Genomic DNA, 18554 nt, shown 5'->3' with positions numbered 1-18554 from the left:
CCTGTAAAAGTTCATGAGTCAGGGATGGAGGGAAGAGAGGCACAACCAAATTGTGTGGGACTGAAGGTTCTCCTTCAGTAATTCCTTCCCACCCCAGACCCAGCTGGAATTGCCACTGTTCCATTCCAGTTGTAATGCCATTTGTCTGCCCTTATTGTTCTTTACCTTGAAGGGATGGAGAACATAGTGCCAGATCTGTTTGGGAGTGTGGAAAACAACCCCTCCACCCCAGGGAGACACTTGCAGGGAGCACAGGAACACCTCGACCTACTCTGGATGTGTTGGAAACTCAGGTTTTGGATCAGGAAAAGCCTTCCTGGGCTGGATGAGGTGGCATAAAGGCTGCTGTGTGTCACTTCAGTGTAGTTATGGTGGGTTCATTCTGGAAGTTTTACTCAGTAAACTTGACTCAAATAGAAGAACCAGAACACGGAGCTGACATGGTGATGGGTGCTGCTCCTGTGCTCATCCTTGTACAGGAAGGTTGGCTTCACAAGGAGGGCCCATGGGCACCTCTTGGGTCTGTGTCTGTGTGGGCATTGTGCGGTTGGAGAGATACAGGATGAGGCTTAAAGTTTTCCAGAAAAAGAAAATGGTTTGGTCCTTCAGCTTTTGGTGGCAGCACAGTGCTCCAGCTCCTGCAGCACCACCCTACAGATTCTCGTGGAAGCACTGCTGGGTTTTGCAGGGCACTCAGCCTGTTGGTTACAGTGTGAGTGACTGTGGGCCATGCTGGGTCTGATCAGCTCCTGCTGCCTCGTGGAAAAGAGGAGTTGAAAATCCCAAAGAGGAAAGTAGGAGGAATGACTGGAGAATACTGTGTTCTTGTGCTGGGCTAGATCACTTGCATTAAATTCAGAGACTTTCTGAGTACAATTAATAGTCATTTTATTTAGGTCACCCTGGTTTTGTTGCTTTAAATGTATGCCTCCATTAAAGTGGAAGAAAATCAAATACATTTATCTCTGTGGAGCCTTTTGTGAACTGGTTGGGCATATTTTAAATAACCCTGGGAACTGTTAGGATTATTAAAGCCTTTGGCTCCTCCAGGTTTTTTTTCTTTCCTCCTATTCTCCCCTATTCCTCCTTCCAGGCAGTGAGTAATGAAGTGGTAGAGCCCTTCCTTTTCTCAGAGCCCCAAGTGGATTGGAAAAAAAAAAGAAGTTAAATAAACTGAAGCCCATTAGTTAGGCTTTATGTAAGAAACTGGGTCTGCATTGGCTGTATGGATGGGCTGTGCTGGGACAGAGGAGTCTGGGGGCCTAAGTGTCCATTTGTAACCAGTGTTCACTGGCAAGTCTTTGTTTTGTTTTGGTTTTTTTAGTTACCCTAAGTCCTGAGACTGTTCATTTGGTAACTCACTTGATGCTCAGAATGAGTCCAGAATAATCAGCTCCTGTAAGCCTCTGTATTGAACCGTGCTCCATCTGACAGAGGCTGGGGGCTTGGGTTGCCTGCTGGTGTCTGGGTGCCCTGCATGGATGTGGCTCAGCCTCCCCATCCTGTGCTGGGGCACCCAGGGCTTCGCTGGGAGCTGAAGTCCTGCCTGGTGGGTGAATTCCATCTTCCAGTCCTGCCTCTAACCCTGGAAAAACCTTCCTTGCCTCTTGTATGCAAAGTGCGAGCTGCATGTTCTGAGCTGAGCCCTGGAAAACTCACACTTGAGCATCTCTAAAGCCCTGGGCGAGCTGGGCTGGAGGAGGGGGGTACCTTGGGCAGTCACAGCCCCTGAGTGTGCTTGAGTTTCGGCTGCGGGTTGTTGGTTTTTTTCCCTTCCCCTGAAATGGGGATCAATTTGCTTACTACAGGGTTTACTGCCGGTTACCTTGACTGTGTCCCTTATTTCTCCTTGATGAAAACTTGAACAAGCCGCTTGTGTTTGCTTCACAGAGAACCGTGAGAAACGGGCTGTGTGTGTGAGGCAGTGTGGTTTGCTCATTCTATTCAGCCCTTTGTATATTCAAATTCTTCTAGTTTGAGTTCTTGCTGTTCTGCCAGATTTCCATACCATTGATGGGTTTTCTGCATTAATAAGTTTCTCTCCCCCCTCCCTCCCATACCCTCGCCACCTTTTTGCAACTGGTGAAAAGTTTTTCTAAGCGTGCTGCCCTCTCCATATTGATTTTCTTCTCCTGCTTGTCTCACCAGCTCTTAGATGTTTTATTTTGCAAAGCGTTAGTAGAATTTTCCTTTTGCCACTGCACTTTATCTATTCAGGAGGTTTCAAGAAGTCTCATTGTGTCACTGGACTATGGAGGAAAGAGGCTATTCTTCTGCTACAATGGCTGCCCTAAAAAATAACGCAGGGTGGGGTAAGCACAGAAAGGGCAGAGACGGAGATAAAATGTTCTGACCTTAGGAAAGAGAAAAGATAACCAATTAGACATTGTTGAAAGGGCACCAGCTGGCTCAAAGAACACCCCACTGATAATTTTTTCTTCAAGGCATACTTGGGCCACGTCTGAACTCGGCTGCAGAGACGCTCCCCCCGTGCAGGTTTCATATGTGGACTGTCAGGGCTGACCCTTTTTCAGGGAGCTGCTGCCCAGCCCTAATCCCAGCAGTTGGTGCTGTTGGAGAGGGGAAGCGCCTGCTCCAGGGTGCCTGTGCTCCTCGGGGCCCCAGGAAACCTCCCTCCTGGATTAGCCCCTGCAGCCTGTGCTTGTTACTGCTAATAGGGATTTATTTGCATAAAAAAGATCCCTGCCAAGATCATCATTCCAGTTTGGTACACATGGCACAAAGCCCTGCTTGCCCAGAGGATGGTGCTGCGTGGGACAGGTGGGAGAAGGGAAAGGGACTGCAGAGCCCAGTGTGGTCAGGGGCTGTACCCAGAGCCCCTCAGCCCTGCAGTGCTGGGTCTGGTGCCGAGACCAGCCCCTCCTCTGCCCTGGCAGCCCTTGGAGAAGCACAACGAGGCTGCACAGGCGGTTCAGGGCTGTGCTGCTGCTGAGACATGGCCATGCTGGAGCATCTCTGCTCTCCCTAACCAGCACAGCAGCCTTTTTGGAGTCCCCAGTAACGTCCTTGCAGTAGGAGGTGTCATTTTGGCAGGACATGTGGGTCCAGCCTGGAGAGCCTGCACGCAGGGTCGGGGGACAGGGACCTCCCTGGGCTGCTGGGTCTGTGCTCCTGCACATCCAAGAGCTCTCGGGGCTCTGGGATGGGAATGGAGGGAGAAAAGTTCCATATCAAACCTTCTGCAGCAGGGACTGAGTGGGGACTGAGTGTCCCCCTGGTGTAGGAAACCAGGAGGCACCGGGAGCTGCGATGCCCCAGGACACAGCAGCAGGTGCAATGTGTAATTTTTGGTTCCAGTGAGGCCAAGACCTGTGAGAATGAAAAATAAAGATTGCTGAGCAAACATAACCCTGGGGCAGAGATAAGCAGCGTGCAGGGTGAAGGGCAGCCTGGTCCTTATCTGCCTCCTGGCATTGCTCATCCTGGTGAGTTTTCCCTCTTGGAGGGAAGACAGACAGCAGGACAAACAGCTCCGTGCTTAATGCAGTTTGTGTTTTGCAGTGCATCAGCATCTTCAGGTCTCAGTCAAGATGGGTATCAGAAGACCTGCAGTTCTGCACTGTCTCAGGCCATTGCTAGCACTTTCTGCAAACCATTTTGACTAAAATAGTTAAGAACCACTTAAGCAGAGACAGGTTTTCAGATAATTTTAGGCATCATGTAAGATTTTGCTGCACTTTATTTTTTTCTATCTCCTGGAACATACTACAGTCCTTCAGAACCTCAGAAGGTTCAACTTGTGTTCTCACCACCTTCCCAAACTCTCCCCAGCCAAGGCTGAGAAATTTTTCACAGACATAGGCTGGATGTCTGTCTGCTGCCTAAGAGGACATCTGGGGGGACAGGTGGACCCTTCAGTGGCACTGTGTGAGATGAGGAGACCATGTAACTGCATTGTAAATCACTTAGCTAAAATATATGATTTATAGAAAGACAGAGTAGAAGCAGAGGGAAGTACAGGAAGAATTACTGGAGGGAAAAAAAAAAATCCCAAAACCTCAAACAAACAAAACAAACAAAAAATCCCAAAGCCACACCCCAGACAAACAGAAGAGTCCTTTAGAGGATAAAACATTTTCTTTAAAGTTCTTCTCCCTTCCTGTAGCACCTTCTATAATTCAATAGTACAGGTTTTCATCATCCCTGAGTTTACAACAGGGAATTGCAAGTCTGTAATTTCATCTCAGAGCTTGCCCAGGATGTGTCCAGTGGCAAAAGGGACCCACCTGCCTCCACTCCTGCAGCCTCAGAACAGCAGCTCAAGGTGTGATAGTGCTGGGAAATCAACCCCAGCACAACATCCTTGTGCAGTAAGTGCAAAATTTTAGGTGTGGCTGCACAGATTAAATGGAGGTGGAATAAATCATGCAAATCCTAATGAAAGTTGAAAGCAATTTGGTTGCACTTCAATACGTTTCATCAGTCATCTCTCTTCTGAAGTGGAAATGCCGAGCCTGATGCGAATTAAAGTTTCTCCCTCCCCCCTCTCCCCTCTTTCCTCCAGCTTTTCAAAAGCCCTTTTGAAAACCTCTGAATACCTTTCTTGGCTGACCAGATTCTACCCTGCTCGTACCTCTTTTAACCTAATTCTCAGCCAAGACAGTGACTCCAATTTGGAGAAGTCATGGGTTTGATTTGCATCCTCACTTCCTCCCTTGGCCCTTCCTGGTCTCCATGAAAGGGAGATGTGGCACGGCCAGGGATGGATGTGAAGTGGAAGAGTTGCTGAGATGGCTGTTTAGGGCCAGCACTTTAAGTGGTCACTTTCCTGCTTCAGGATCAGATGTCAGACAGGGCAGGGAGAGGGAGAAAGCAACAGGTTTCCAAAAGGAGAAGCTGCCTGTGGCCAAAACCAAGGAGTTCTGCTCTGTCCAGGCTGCTCCTGCCCGTGTCCCCTCTCCCTGGTGTGTGTGGTGTGTCTGAGTTGCCAGCGTGTGTTAAAGCACAACTCTCCCCTCTTTGTCTTGCAGGTAGAGGATGCCATGCTAATGTTTGACAAGACGACCAACAGGCATCGAGGTAAGAGGGATTGGGAGCTCTGACCTCAGAGTGTGTGGGGAGCATGGGGGAGCAAAAAACAGATTCAGTGAGATGAGCCAGTGGCTAAATCCATGGCACTAAATCCCCTGTCCTGCAGGGAGCAGGGGAGGGGCTGGTTGGCATGGAATGCCCCAGGCACCTGGATTTTCTTGTTAGAAGTGACTTTCCTGGTCACTCTAATGACCTTTCTTTGAGAGGACCATGGTCAGGCTCCCTGGAGAGAGTAAATCCCACGGAGCTGGATGTGCTGAGGTTGCCGGGAAGCAGCGGGTTGTACTGAGGTGGCTGGCATCAGTTAAGCTGGGCATAAATCCAGTTAAACTGAAATACCAGGAAATGAAGGTGCTAAACCCTTCACTGGGATTGCTGGAGTTCTGAAGTTCGTCCCCCCAGCAGTGGTAGCTCAGAACAAGCAGGATCTCCAGAAGAGGAATTTCCCTGCACATATTTCACGAGGGAAATGTGGTTTCATTGTTGCTTGCACAAGTCTGTCAGGAGGCGCTGAGGGTTATCTTCTCTGTTAGGCCATTTCTTTCAGTGGAAATAAACGATGCTGCCCTGTCTCTGGGAGAGCTGCTCCTGTTCCTGCTGTATTCCCCTGGGCCCCAGGGCCCCGCTCCCTGCCCTGCCAGGGAGGTGGATTCTGTGCCACGGTTCCAGAGGCAGTGCCTGGCTCCGGCCCCGGCTCGATCTTGTCCCAGGCATGGAGGTGCTGGCTGCTCTCAGTGGTTTGGGGAGGCTGCCAGGGTTGGGAAGGAGCCTGTGCCCATCGCGGGGAGGGAGGGGCAGCCCTCCCCACTCCCTTTCATCTCTGCACAGGGTCTGAACCACTCAGTGCTCTGGAGTTTGCTGTAACAAGAAACTCGGGGTGAGCAGGCGGCTGGGTGAGTCAGGCAAGCATCCGGGACAGCATTCGCTCCCTCTCCCTCCAGCAGCTCCCCCCCAGGCACTGACTCCTGTCCCAAGTCAGAGATTGTAGGACCCTGGCAAGTTCAGCAGCAGCAAGCAAAAGACTTCCTCAGGAAGATCAGCTCTTGAGCCAGGGAAGGTGTGTGAACAGCCAGTGGCTTTTCAGGGACCTGTCCAAAGCTCTTGCTTAGGTTGGGAAGTCCAATCCCTGACAACGTCCTTTTATATCCAGGGAATTTTCCACCCTTCCCCACACAACCACCCTTAAATGGGCCATAAATACTCTTCCTCATTTAAGATCTTGGCACTTTGTTGCATTTAAAAGCTGCCTGATGTGGAGCTTTGGTGCTGGGCACAAGGGCCCCCCATGGCCCTGTGGTCTGGGGGCAAGGAGAAAGGGGGGGCTGTGGTCCCAGCAAGGCATGTTCTCGGCAGATTTGGCCTCTGACACAGGTGGTGATTGTCTCCATTTGCTGAAATGTCCCAAATCCTGGAGCTGGGTTCCCACCTGTGCCTGCAGTGAGCTCTGTTCTGCCCACCGAGCTCCCTGTGGTCTCAAGGTCCCTTGTGCCTGCTCTGCCTGTGCTCTGCTGCCGGGGAGGGCAGGAGGCTCTGCAGGGACACTGAAGCAGAGCAGGGCTGTGTGAGCCCTTCCTGTGCTTCCTGCAGGATGCTTGTCTGGTGTTCTCAAGGTGACCCCTGCAGTGTCCCTGCCGTGGCTCTGTGCTGCTGTAAGCACTTCCCGAGGCGGGAGGCCACGGCAAGTGTTGGTGCCTGTGCTCTGGCAGTGCTGAGCTCTGCTCTAGCAGCCCTGCTTCAGCGTTTCTGTGCTCTTTGGGGAGGCTGCAGGATTGAGCCTGGGTAATGAGCCCCGCAGGATGGATTCCTTGTCCAAAAGCATCTTTCGACTGAATTACTAGGAGTAAAGGTCTGCTGAAGATGAGGGCTGCAGCTCTGGAGGGCACCTTAGTTGCCATGAAACCTTTTGGGTTTTCCACAAAGGGCTTTTTTTCCGCACTATGTGTGTTGAAGATGAGAGGCAACAGGTCATCCTTTTTTTCCCCCTGGAATTCTGTGAATTTATTTCATTGGCTAATTTTTTTTAAAAGCTTGTTTTTCCTACACGCAAGCCATGACATTTTGCTCTGCATTAGCATCCCAGTGTAAGCTTGTGGATGGGATCTAAGTTGGGAGGACCTAAAAGCCCCAGAGGACCAAAAGCAGGCTCCAAATGTCAGTGGGTGGAGGTGATGTTACCCCACAACCTCCCCCGTGCTCCGTGGAGTCCTCTGCACCCGGGTCTGTCACCCTGGGGACAGGCTGGGCTGGAGTCCCTCTCCTGGCGAAGGAAGGAGTTCTCTGGCACACAGGAGACTCAGCTCTGTTTGGGAGGCTGTATCCCAGGAAACAGGCTTACCCATTGCAGGGTGAAGGGCAGTGCTGCTTGTTGGCTGGGATCTGCCAAAATTCCTGCGAGCAGGGAAGCCGGGCCGGTGCCGAGGGGCTGCACAGCTGCCAAAGGACAGAGAGGCTCAGCTCCAGGCCCTTGCCCCTGCCAAGTACAGGTGGAAGGAAAAATCAAGTGTAAAAGGCAGGGTAAGAGTCCTCTTCATCTTCACACTTAAATTTGTCCAGCTTTTTGTGGCATTTTTTCCTGCTCTGTGCAGGTAGCTAGTGCTAATCAGCCTAATGAGCTGGCTCAGGGCTGTGGTGATGAAGTGAGTTCTGCCGCCTCAACCACCGATAAAATCACCCCAGATTTTACAAATTGTGACACTCTGATTGTGTTGGAAGCGTGTTTAAAATGCGGTAGCGTGCAGCAACAATGTTAATGGCAATTCTTAAAACCACTTGTGGGTTGCAATCTGTATCTTCAAATTAGCCACGGGAAAGAGAAATGGCAGATAAAATATCCACTGTGGTTTGCTGTCGTTAGTCTATGCCTGGAATAATCATTGTGGGCATGGAAAGGGAAAAGGATTAAAATTCACTCCCTACTGCTAGAAGGCAAGATAAATTTCCTTGCAAGAAAATTGAGAGCGTTTGTTGACATAATTCTGGCACGTGTGTGTTGCTCCTGTGTGTGTCTGTACACACTCCTGTGTGTCTGTAACCCGCCTGCTCCAGCACTGCTTGGTGCAAATGCAGGGATTGAGCCAGGCAGAGCAACAGGGGTTTCCAAAACTGCTCACCCTGGCTTGAAAACCCCACCCAAGAGAGAACTTGGTGCCTGGTATGGAGCACTTTGCCTCTGTGGTGGACTTGATCTTGGAGGTCTTTTCCAACCTTAATGATTCTATGATTCTGTAACCTTAAAAATGCCATCAGGCCAGTCATGCTGTGGGTATTTTAATGTCCAGCTATTCCTGGATGTTCTCTAAGGAAAATAAGACTCAGCTCTTGCATTTTGTGCTGTTTAGCCATATTAAAGGCAGGCTGCAAAATCTGTGTTTAATTGGAGTATTTTTGGTGTATTGTAGGCAAGATAACCCTAGAATCACTGGGATATCTCCTACCAAGAGTTCCTCTGGCTGTGACAGTGGGCACACAAAGAACCAGCACTTGATAAACAAATATCCCTGGGTCAGCTTGTTTAGGTGCCATTTATTTTTTTTTAAAGAAAGTGCTTGTGATCCTCTATTTCTGTACTACTGTATTCCTGCAGTCTTCTAAAAACCACACACAGAAGTTCTCCCAACATTCTGGCAGATCACTTCTGTCACTTTCTTCACTGCCTAAAATTTCATAAAGCTGAAAATTGCTGGGTCAATCTTGAAAGGATTCAATAATTGGAAAGAAAGAAAAAGAAAAAGAGGGTGGTGTTATTTTGTTACCCTTGCAAAGTGCAGATAAAATCTGGAGTTCAGCATTAGTTATTGATCTTTGGGGGTGGAGGGAGCCTGACAAGGATGATGATGTCCTTCTAACTTCATTATGGAGAGGAGCTCCAGGAAGCATTTCAATGTGCTGGGGTGGGGGCTGTGCCCTTGGGCTGTGCTCCTGCACACAGGGAGGGTTTGTTGTTTCCAGCAAAGCTCAGAAAAAGCACCGGACACAGCAGGCTTTGAGGAGGAAGAGGGAGGAAGGGACAGTTGGATCAATCAAGGGGTGCAAGAGTGGGCTGTCCTGAGCTGATCCCAGCATGAGGTAGAGGTAAGCCAGGAGAAGGGGGTACAGTGGTTCCTCATCTCAGTGGGATGCTCTTGGTCCCAGCCCTGGGTGATCCCTGCCCAGCCTGTGCCCGTGGGTGTCTGCAGCCTTCAGCCACTCCAGAAACTGTCCAGGACCTGCATCACAACAGTCCCATGCCTTGGACTCCCAAAAAACCTAAGATTTTTGAGTGAGTGAATCCCTCAAGCTGTAATTGCAGGTTTTGTGTGTAATACTGTATGTTTTTCAAAGCTGTCCAGCCCTCCTGAGTTACTTTCATATCAATTAACCCTTTTTGCACAGTTAAGGGTGGCAGCAGAGAGAGGAGGGAAGTGACAGTGTGTGACTGGGATTCCTTTAATCTTAAAACTAAACAAAATAAAAGCAAGGCAGGCTGTCTGCAAGGTACAGCCAACCTCCTCCGTGTTAGGGGTTAAAACACCTCCAGGGACAGACCTGATTGTGGCAGAGCTCTGTGGTCACCTGGGCTTTTGAGCTGTTGCAGAGTTCTCCTGTTCCCCGTGCTTGTGAGGAGGGTGCCCAGGCAGGGGCTGGGTGGCACCTGGGTGTGTCTGGGGCTGGATGGTGGCTGAGCATCCCTTTGGCTCCCAGGCCCTTGCAGGGGGCACCAGGACACTGCTGACACCTTCATGTGGCATCGTGGACGCTGCTGTGCCCGAGGCTGGGGGTTGATGTGAACCCACAGAACTCAGATGGGAAGGTTGGTGCCCCCCCATCCCACCAAAACCACTCCCCAGAGCACAGGGGCTCTCCCATCCTTGCCACGGGCTCTGCTCTCAGGGAGGAAGGTGAGGGTCAAGCTTCATGTCCGTGCTGTGTCCATCCAGCAGATTTCAGTGGGTGAAAGCAATTGTCCAGGTGGAAGCAGTTGGCATAATGGTTGTGTTTATTGGGAGAGCCAGGAGTGATGCTGTCAGAGAGATATCGGCTGTGCCTGGGCAAAGGAGGCTTTTCTGAGGAGAAAAATAGCCTTTTGTGTTCTGTCCAGCTGCCAAAACCTCAGTTCTGGAGCTGATCTCTGAAGTTATAATTGACATTTTTATAGATGAGATATAAATATAATTAAGTCACTGCAATTATTTGTTTATCGCCATCTCCCTCAAGTTAGGCAAGGTCATGTGCACTTAAAAATACATCCCCAGGCAGTTTTGAGAAAAGAGTACTTAAAATGTATAGAAATAATTGCCTAATTTGGTCATTTTGAGTGTAGCTTTTCTTGGCAGCAGCCTGGCTATAGCACCGAGCACCCTTGGAACTGCTTGGAAGGAGCCTTCCCTCAGCCCACAGATTGTGCTTTTTAGGAGGATGGGGCTGAGGGAGAGCTGCTCCAGCAGGTCTGACCCACGGATCTGGGGAAAGCATCCACAGACACGGCAATGATGCTTTTCTAAAACATAAAGTGCTTTAAGGGCTTTGGATGAAAAGTGTGACATAAGCTATAAATGGAGGCAGTGTTATTGTTATTGCTTTCCGAGATGAGACGAGCTTTTATTCCCCTGTCAGCTGTATCACTTCATAAATGGGACTCCAGAGAGTGCGGTTGTTTTGCGGGAAGCGCTGGCTCCACACCGCTCCCTCCCCGTGAAATCCATCCCAGGGACCTGGGGCTGGCAACGGAGAGATTTAACCCTTGGTGACAGAGCTGAGGAGTGTTTGTCTTCTCCAGGGGATATGGGGAGCAGTAACTGCACACAGGGGGTTTGGACAGATTTTTAAGCAAATATTTGCTTCTAAACTTCACGTGAGGGCTGCGAACATTCATTAGTTAATATTATTTGCCATTTACACACCTATCAGTGAACACCATCAGTCACACCTGTCTGTTTGGATTGCTGCAGTGACATGTGCCATGTTAATATTTTATATGTGTGTGTTTTTAATATTACATCCCCGCTTATAAATATTAATTTCTTAAACACATTAACGGCTGCAACGCTGCAGAGCATCACTGACATCTCTGCTCTGTGTCACCAGTTCTCCTCCAGACTGGGGGATCCAACGTGGGAGCCGGGATGGCAGCAGCATGAGGAGAGCTGCTCTGCTCTCAGGGCTGGGGGCCAATATTCTTCCCAGTATTCCCATTTGGCACCAGTTTGTTCCCCTTAGGCTCCCATCAGGTGGTGGGGACTGTGAGCATCCCCCTGGGGCAGGGTGACGGCTGCTCTGGGGCAGTGCCGTGCCCGTGGCTCGCTCAGCTCTGTCCTGTTCCCCGCCTCGGTGTTAATAAACACAAAACAAAAAGGAAAAGCTGCCAGTTCTTGGATCCAGCTCCCTTGTCTTTTAATTTCCTGGCCGGTGCCTGTCTCTGCTGCGTCGGGGCACCTGACGTGAAGTGTAAAAATAAACAGAGTCAGGCCGGTGTGAGCCCCGCGTCCCGGCGGGCTCCGGTTCGGAATAGCAAATCAGGCTCCTGGCCACGCTTTTCCAGGCGATTATGGAACGTCTCGAGTGGTTACCGTCATCCTGCCCCTGGCCTCACGCTGGATAATGCCACCTGAGGCTTGCAATAATTGCCCAGCTCTGTACTGACTGTCAGACCTTATTGCTTAATTTTGTACCCGTAATGAAAATTCCGTCCAGACACGAGTGAGCAGCTGCCCTGGCTGGGATGCACCCAAGGAAGAGATATCTGTGGGTGCTTTCTCTGAAGAAGGGGAGAGGCTCCACTTGCAGCAGCACTCAGGAAGGGGGCTGGCACTTTTTGTTCTCTTGTTTAGCAAGCAAACTGCAGTAGTAATACTAACTAGGAAAAAATGTCCCTCCTGTAAACCTCCAGTAAAGGCTGCAAACTCAGCCCAGCACTTAGTTTGGAACCTCTGGTATCAGAGACTTCACATTAAATATCAACTTTAAAGCACATTGTAAAGGACAGTCAGGTTGTACACTCATTTGTATCTTGTCTTCATGGCCAGTGTGGGTGAAGAAATCACTTAATTCCCTGTGCCCTGAATGAGAGCGCTGTGCAGCCTGACCTTTCTGGCCTGGATTTATCCAGCATCCTTTCAATCAGCCCTTGTACAAGTTGAGAAGGTGGTGGCTGAAGGGCTCAGTCCCTTCAGTCCCTGGTGCTCACCCTCCCCAGGATGGAACAGCTCAGGAAGGAGCCTCAGAGCCAGAGAGCTCAGCTGTCAGGGGAAGTGCAGCATCTTCTGAGGCACCTGTGCACAGATCTGAACCAGCTTTTTGAGTGCCAGTTGAGCTTTCTGGGGTGCAGTAAAGGATGGGTTTGCAGATGTGAGTGATGCCTTGGCTGGGAAAGCAGAGACACAGAGGTGGGAGAGAGCAGTGCTGCTCTTGCAGCTACCTGTGGTGTCCAGGGCAGGATCACAAGCAGGAACAGGGCATTTCCTTCCTGTGGAACTGTGGTTCGTGGTCTCTGTCTTGAAGAGAAAAACCTTCATTCACTTAGCCCTGAAGTGCATCAATAATGCAGCTAAACCACAGTTGTACTGGAGAGGGCAGAGGAAATCAGCACAGCCTCACTGGTCTCTGAAAGGTTCTTCAGTAAACATAAAGTGAGGGTTGTGCAAATATTTCTGAAGTTTTCTAAATGATGGTCATAGTTCTGTCACACTTGCAGGGGGTGAGCTTGTGTTAGAGACACCACGTCGTGTGTCCAGCTGAGGCTGCCTTGAGGAGTGAGGTCATTCAGTACGAGCTCAGTTTGCCTTCTCACTGTCACTGCCAAGCAGCCAGCTTGAGTGACAGAGAAATTAGCAGAAATTCTGATGATCTCTGAGCAGAAAGAAACCCTAAAAGCCACAGATAAGTTCTTGCTTATGAATCCACCCAGCTGATGAAACCCAACCCCTTTTGCTTCCCAAATGCAGGAGCCAAGTGATTAGCAGGGAGCACTCTGAGCCTTGTGGGACTGTTTGGAAATGTTAATTGAGGAAAGGCCAAAAACAGGAGGAGAACAAAATGCAACATTTCCATAGACAGGCAGTCTGCATACAACAGGCAGAATTAAAATCAGCGTGGTGACCTTGAGAAGAGAGGCAGCTCCTCGCAGCATGCCCAAAAATGTGATATGAGAACAGGGAGAGACGCTGCCTCACTCGCTCCCTGGTGTGTTGGCTCCTTCTCCCAGTGGATCACAGGGAGCAGACTGGGCAAGTCCTCTCCAATGTGCACAGGGGGAGCTTTTGTTTTTCACACACCTGTGCTTTCTGTTGGTTGGGTTTGATAATGAATCTTGTGGAGCCCTTGCAGTGAAGGTGAGGAGGATGCTGCAGAAAAGGGGCTGGTTTGTCACCCTGGAGTGGCCTCTGTCAGCTGTGCCCAGGCTCCGGTGCTGCTGAAGCCTGTAATTGTACAAGGTCATTGCTATATGTAAAAGGCTCCTGGTGATCTGTTTAAACAGATAACACATCCCCTATCCCCTAAATCTTGAGATTCAGCAGAAACAGAGGTTACAAGGATAATGCTGGTAACGAAGCTTTTGCTCCTGAGCCTCTGTCAGAGCAGGCTCCACCACTTGCTCTGCCCATCCTCACATCCTTGGCTGTGGTTCTGTTTCTGGACATTTAAGTGTTGTGAATCTGGGAGGGATGCTGATCCAAGCTGTAGGTGCACCTGGGCAGGTACCTGAACATGAGCTCAGGTGTGTGTCCCTCCCTGGGGAGCAGCAATTGCTCCCAGGGTTGTTTGTGCAAGCCAAAAGCTCCAAGTGACTGCTGCCGAAGGAGAACTTGTCAGGGGGGTGGAAATGAAAGATTTCTTTAATTAGTTTGATTAAATGTCCTGGCATGGAGTGATTTTGCTTATCCTGTATGTTTTTTGTATATATAAGCTGAAGTAAGAACATCTGGCACTTTTTTCACTGGATCCGATAGAATAAGTTGAAAAACGGCTTCTTTCAGAAAACTGCAGGTCGGCACATTTGGGTTGTGGGTTTTATCTTTTTAATTTATTGAGTGTTTTCTGGACCAGAAAACTACCTTCAGCCAGAGTAGTAATTCACAGATTGCTCCCCATGTTAAAACACCTTCCCAGTTCTGAGAGCTTCCTGAATTCTCTGCTGTGGGAGGAATCAGGAGTGAACAGATCCAGCACTATTAACCCTCCTTACCCCTCCTGTGAGTGATTCCAAAGCCTTTGCAGTTGTGTAGGGAATGGAGCCCCACGTTGTCCCAGGGAATCCCAGGTCAGATGTGGGAATGGGAACACTGGGAGTGGATCCAGGCTGGGTCTGTGGCTCACACTTGGAGCACAGAACCATCTCTCCATGTTTACTCTCACTGGGACCATTGCCAGCCCCAGTAAGTCAGGTGGGAATTGAGAGGTGAGGGAAATCTTCCTCCTTACCCCTTGCAGGAGTCACATGTGAACACACGTGTTCCACAGAGCACTGGAAATTAGGGCAGGATCCATAGGGAGAAGTCTGGCAGGAGAATTTGCTTCCTTGTGGCAACAAATATTCCCCTGTCGGCTCCCAGGGAGTTCAGATGAGCTAAAATCACTTTACATCTTGGTGAGGGCTTGGCTTTTGCCATTTCTGTTCCTGTTCTAGTGGTTCTGTTCCTCCTAAACCCAAGCCCACAACCCAAGCTAAAAAAGGTTAAAATATTTGCTTTTGTGCTGCCTGGATGCAATTGAAGGAAAATAAAAAAATCAGATTACGGAAGTGTGGAAGTTGTTTCCCGTTCCCCCACTTCTGGTAGTATCCCACAGGTTTTCTCCTGGCCCTTTGGCCTCTTTCTGCTCCTTCCCTGACAGGGCAGGAGCACAGAGCCTGTTCCATATCTGCCCCCATGGTTCAGGAGGGTTTGGGAGCAGCAGGAGGGTGGTGGGAGCTGGAGATGGGCTGCAAACCTGCCTGGCTGCCCGGGGAAGGAGCAGCTGCAGAGACAAGATGGGAGCAGCTGTGGGTATGAAATTAGTCATTCTATGAAGAAATGGATTTGATAAATAATAAAACAGTGGTATTAACAACAGATGCTTTCCAGGTCAGATGACTTTGATAAAAGCACCCAACAGCCGTGGGTAATGGTATGAAAAATATGTATCTATATTTATAGATCTATTTATATGAAAAGGCATATAAATAAGTGTGTGTGTATATGCTCTCTGTAAATGTACCTGACATTTTATTTCTGGTTTAAAATGACAGTGGAAGTGTCGCTGCTGCCGTTCTTCACAGGCTTTGAGACTTGTCAAGAAAACCTGAAATTTGATCAATTCCCCGAACCCGGAGCTCCCTCCCCTCCTCTCCACAGCACAGGCTCCATTTGTTTTTATTTCATACCTTTTCATTTTGATAACTGTTTTGATTTGTAAAATACTATGCCTTATACAATGTTTCCTTTATGATGATGTAGTGTGCTCTTCTTATCTTTCACCTTAAATCTTTGATAAGAGCATTTTAAAAATGAAATTGCTACCTGGCACCATTACACACTCCTGGCTGCCTGCCAGCAAAGACAGAGCTGCTGGAGGAGAGAGGAGAAGGAGAGGGGCTCTGGAGAGCCTTCCCGAGGAGTGCAGGAGCTGGGCTGGGATGGAGGAGGCTGAGGAAGGGGAGGAAGCACAGCAGGGCTCAGTCCCGCTGCCAGGGTCAGTGCCAGCCCTGTTCCTGCCGTGCCAGCAGTCTCTGAGCAGTCCCCTCTCTAACCCTCCTTTCTAAATTCCTGTCCATCCACTGACTGTCCTCACAACCACACTGGGGGCAGAGGAAGCCTGTAGGGGTCACTTTATTTTCCCCTCAGACTGAACTTTGGGAATGTGATGTTTGGTAGGGTAACCCAGCACTACTGGAGTTTCCAGCACATCCAAGTAACTGAAATGTTTTTGGATAAGTGTTGGTTGTGCCGTGGAATGTGATTTATTGGGGGAGGCATCAGCAGTGGGAATATCAGTAAATAGAACTGTCTGACATGGCAAGTCATTTTTATTTTAATGTGGTAGATTTAATGAACTCTGGTTGTTATAATTCATGGCAGTGGTGGAATGCATCCATCCCCCTCCTGCTGACATTCGTTGCTGCTCTGTCCTTCGTTAGTGCTGTTGTTATGGCAGGAGAACTCCCCTCTCTCCTTGGCATTCCCAGAGTGTTGGGGTTTGGCTGATAAATTGTTGCCTTTTACATTCAATACTATTAGCAATAAACGTAGCCGAAAACTTCCCCAAGCAGTTCAGGCATTATCAGTTATTATTATTTATTGAATCTCTTGAAAGGGTGTTTGCAGAGGCTGGTGGATGTTCCCCAGGTGCTGAGGATGTGGCTGTGGCCATTCCTGCCCTGACACCTTTCTGGGACTTTGTAGGGTGGGAGAGCGTCGAGGTCGGAGCCAAGAGCAGCCCCCACATCTGCTGTCAGGTGATTTAATAGCATTTGTGTCCAGCCTAACCCAATCTATCTTACCTCACTGAGAAGAAAAAAAAAATAATCCTGCATCAAAATTACTGCTTTTGGAACTGTCTTGTCTCTTTTGAGTAGGAACTGGAGACAACTAGACAAGCTTCAATGGAGGTGAATAAAGAAACGTTACTTTGTGAACACAATCTTCTGGTACCAGTCACTTCTCAACAGCCATTCAATCAAAATGCTAATGGCAAAGGCAACAAGGGAGCGAGGTTATTGTAATCCTAATTGATAGGCTGCAGGGATGGGGTTTGATAAGTGCTGTTGAAGAGATGTTTTTGAAATATGATTCCCTTTAATTACAATGATACTAATAAAAACTGAACAAACGATTTGATGATAGTTTTCTAGGTAACGGCCTGAAGGTTTTTGTTCCAGTTATTTTGGAAGTTTTTTGTTTTGTTTTGTTTTTAAACCAGAATTTATGGAAATCACCTTAAAAATAAAGCCGTAGTGGCAGGTAGTGACTTTATCTTGACTTGCGTGGCTACTTTGCATCAGAGTTAATACTGTCACATCTGAAGCTCTTGAATAAGAAATCCAGTCATTTATTTATACAATAGACTTTGCTGAAAGCCCACAGTTGAAGCCACATTGCGTGTAGGAATGCATTTAATATCTCATGCTTATAATAATTAGGATCAATTATGCCAGTGAGGATTTGAAAATACATTTTGAGGGAGGGGCTGAAGGGTATTCACAGGGGTTTTACAGCATATCAGGAGCACGGGGTGGATGGTATGAGTGGAGATCCTTGGCATTCACTAACGGGGACCTCCAAACTTTCCCAGGGCATCAGTGTCCCCTGATGGGTGGGAGAGCTGTGCCAATGCTCCGTGTTCTGTGCCTTGCGTCTTGCCTCTGGAAAAAGGAGCACAAAGAGAAAGGGGAGATCTGTCACTGACAGGCAGCCTCTGTCTCAGCTAATTCTTGATGATTTAATTGATAACAAAACAAATAATTTTTTGGGGGAGTGCGTGTTTTGCTGTTGTTGGCGTGGGTAGGGGCTCCTGGGACAGGGAGGATGCTCTCTCCTGCCTTTCAATTTGTCAAGCTCTCTCTCAAAGATCTGCCAGAGAAGAAAGGGTAATTAATAGGCTTGAAGTCATTTCCGATGTGTCAGTATTTCTGCCTTGCTTCCAAGTGATAATGTTCGCTGGCTCGAGGCCTCCGGGGAGCCTTCCATCTTATTAACTTGTCTAGGAGAAACAGTGAGTGGGGACAGCTTGGGCCAGTGGGTGACATGAAATAAGGATTTGTGCTGCAGCGAGCTGTAAACACGGGGGCCAGTTGAGTAAAAAGTGGAAAGGGAAAAAAAAAAATAAAGGAAGAAAAATATATTAAAAAGGCCACTGGTCACAAGTGTAGCTGATGAGGGGGGGGTGTGCTTTATTTAGGGCAGCCTGTCCTCAGTGCATAGAGCTGGAGCTGATATTGTGCTGTGTCATCCATGGCCAACTTCAGCAGTACCAAAACTGGGTCCTGGTTCTGTCCAGGTCCTGCTGAGTCACCTGTGGTCCAGTCTGTGGCCTCTGCTGCTGGAAAACCTTGTGTCAGATGGGCTCTGGGGGTGTTTCATTTTAACCAGAGGTAAACACAGAAATCTGGGGCTGTGCCGTGCATTGGGTGCCATCCTGCCGAGCTGCTGGCCCTGCACAGCCGGGCACATGGAGCCACCGCCCCGAGCAGCGGCAGGGCCAGCAGTGGCTGTGGGATGCCCAGGCTGGGGCTCTGGGAAGGACCTGTTTGTCAGCAGCCCGAGGGCTGGGTCCGTGTGCTCCGGCTCTGCTCCTTGCCAAGTCGGGTTGGCAGCTCTGGAGCGTTTCTCAATTGCGTTTGAGAACTTCAGTGTCGGGCTGGGGGCACTTGGGTGTGAAAAACCGCAGGGATTGAGTAACCCTGCATCCCTTACAGAGCCTGGGCCACGGCACTTGCACAACAGCCCAGTGGGGCTGAGCAGGGCTGACAAGGGCCCCGGAGAGACCCTGGTGAGGGAGCAGTGCTGTGCCTGGGGGTCGGGGTGCGGACATGGGGGAAACACCCCCTTGTG

At 49.3% G+C, this 18554-nt stretch overlaps 1 protein-coding gene across 1 annotated transcript in view; it reads left to right on the top strand.

Annotated features, from left to right (window-relative positions):
• MSI2 (musashi RNA binding protein 2) overlaps positions 1-18554 on the top strand; it is a 206787-nt gene that overhangs the window by 118372 nt on the left and 69861 nt on the right. Inside the window, exon 4 of the mRNA XM_033518842.1 lies at positions 4992-5040. Within this exon, the coding sequence (XP_033374733.1) occupies positions 4992-5040 (49 nt within the window). The remainder of the gene's footprint in view (positions 1-4991; positions 5041-18554) is intronic.

Source organism: Parus major, chromosome 19 (assembly GCF_001522545.3).
Source record: "Parus major isolate Abel chromosome 19, Parus_major1.1, whole genome shotgun sequence".
In the NCBI taxonomy this organism is placed as follows: Eukaryota; Metazoa; Chordata; class Aves; order Passeriformes; family Paridae; genus Parus; species Parus major.
The sequence above is the reverse complement of the archived record's forward strand: the minus strand, read 5'-3'. Positions and strand labels throughout refer to the sequence as shown.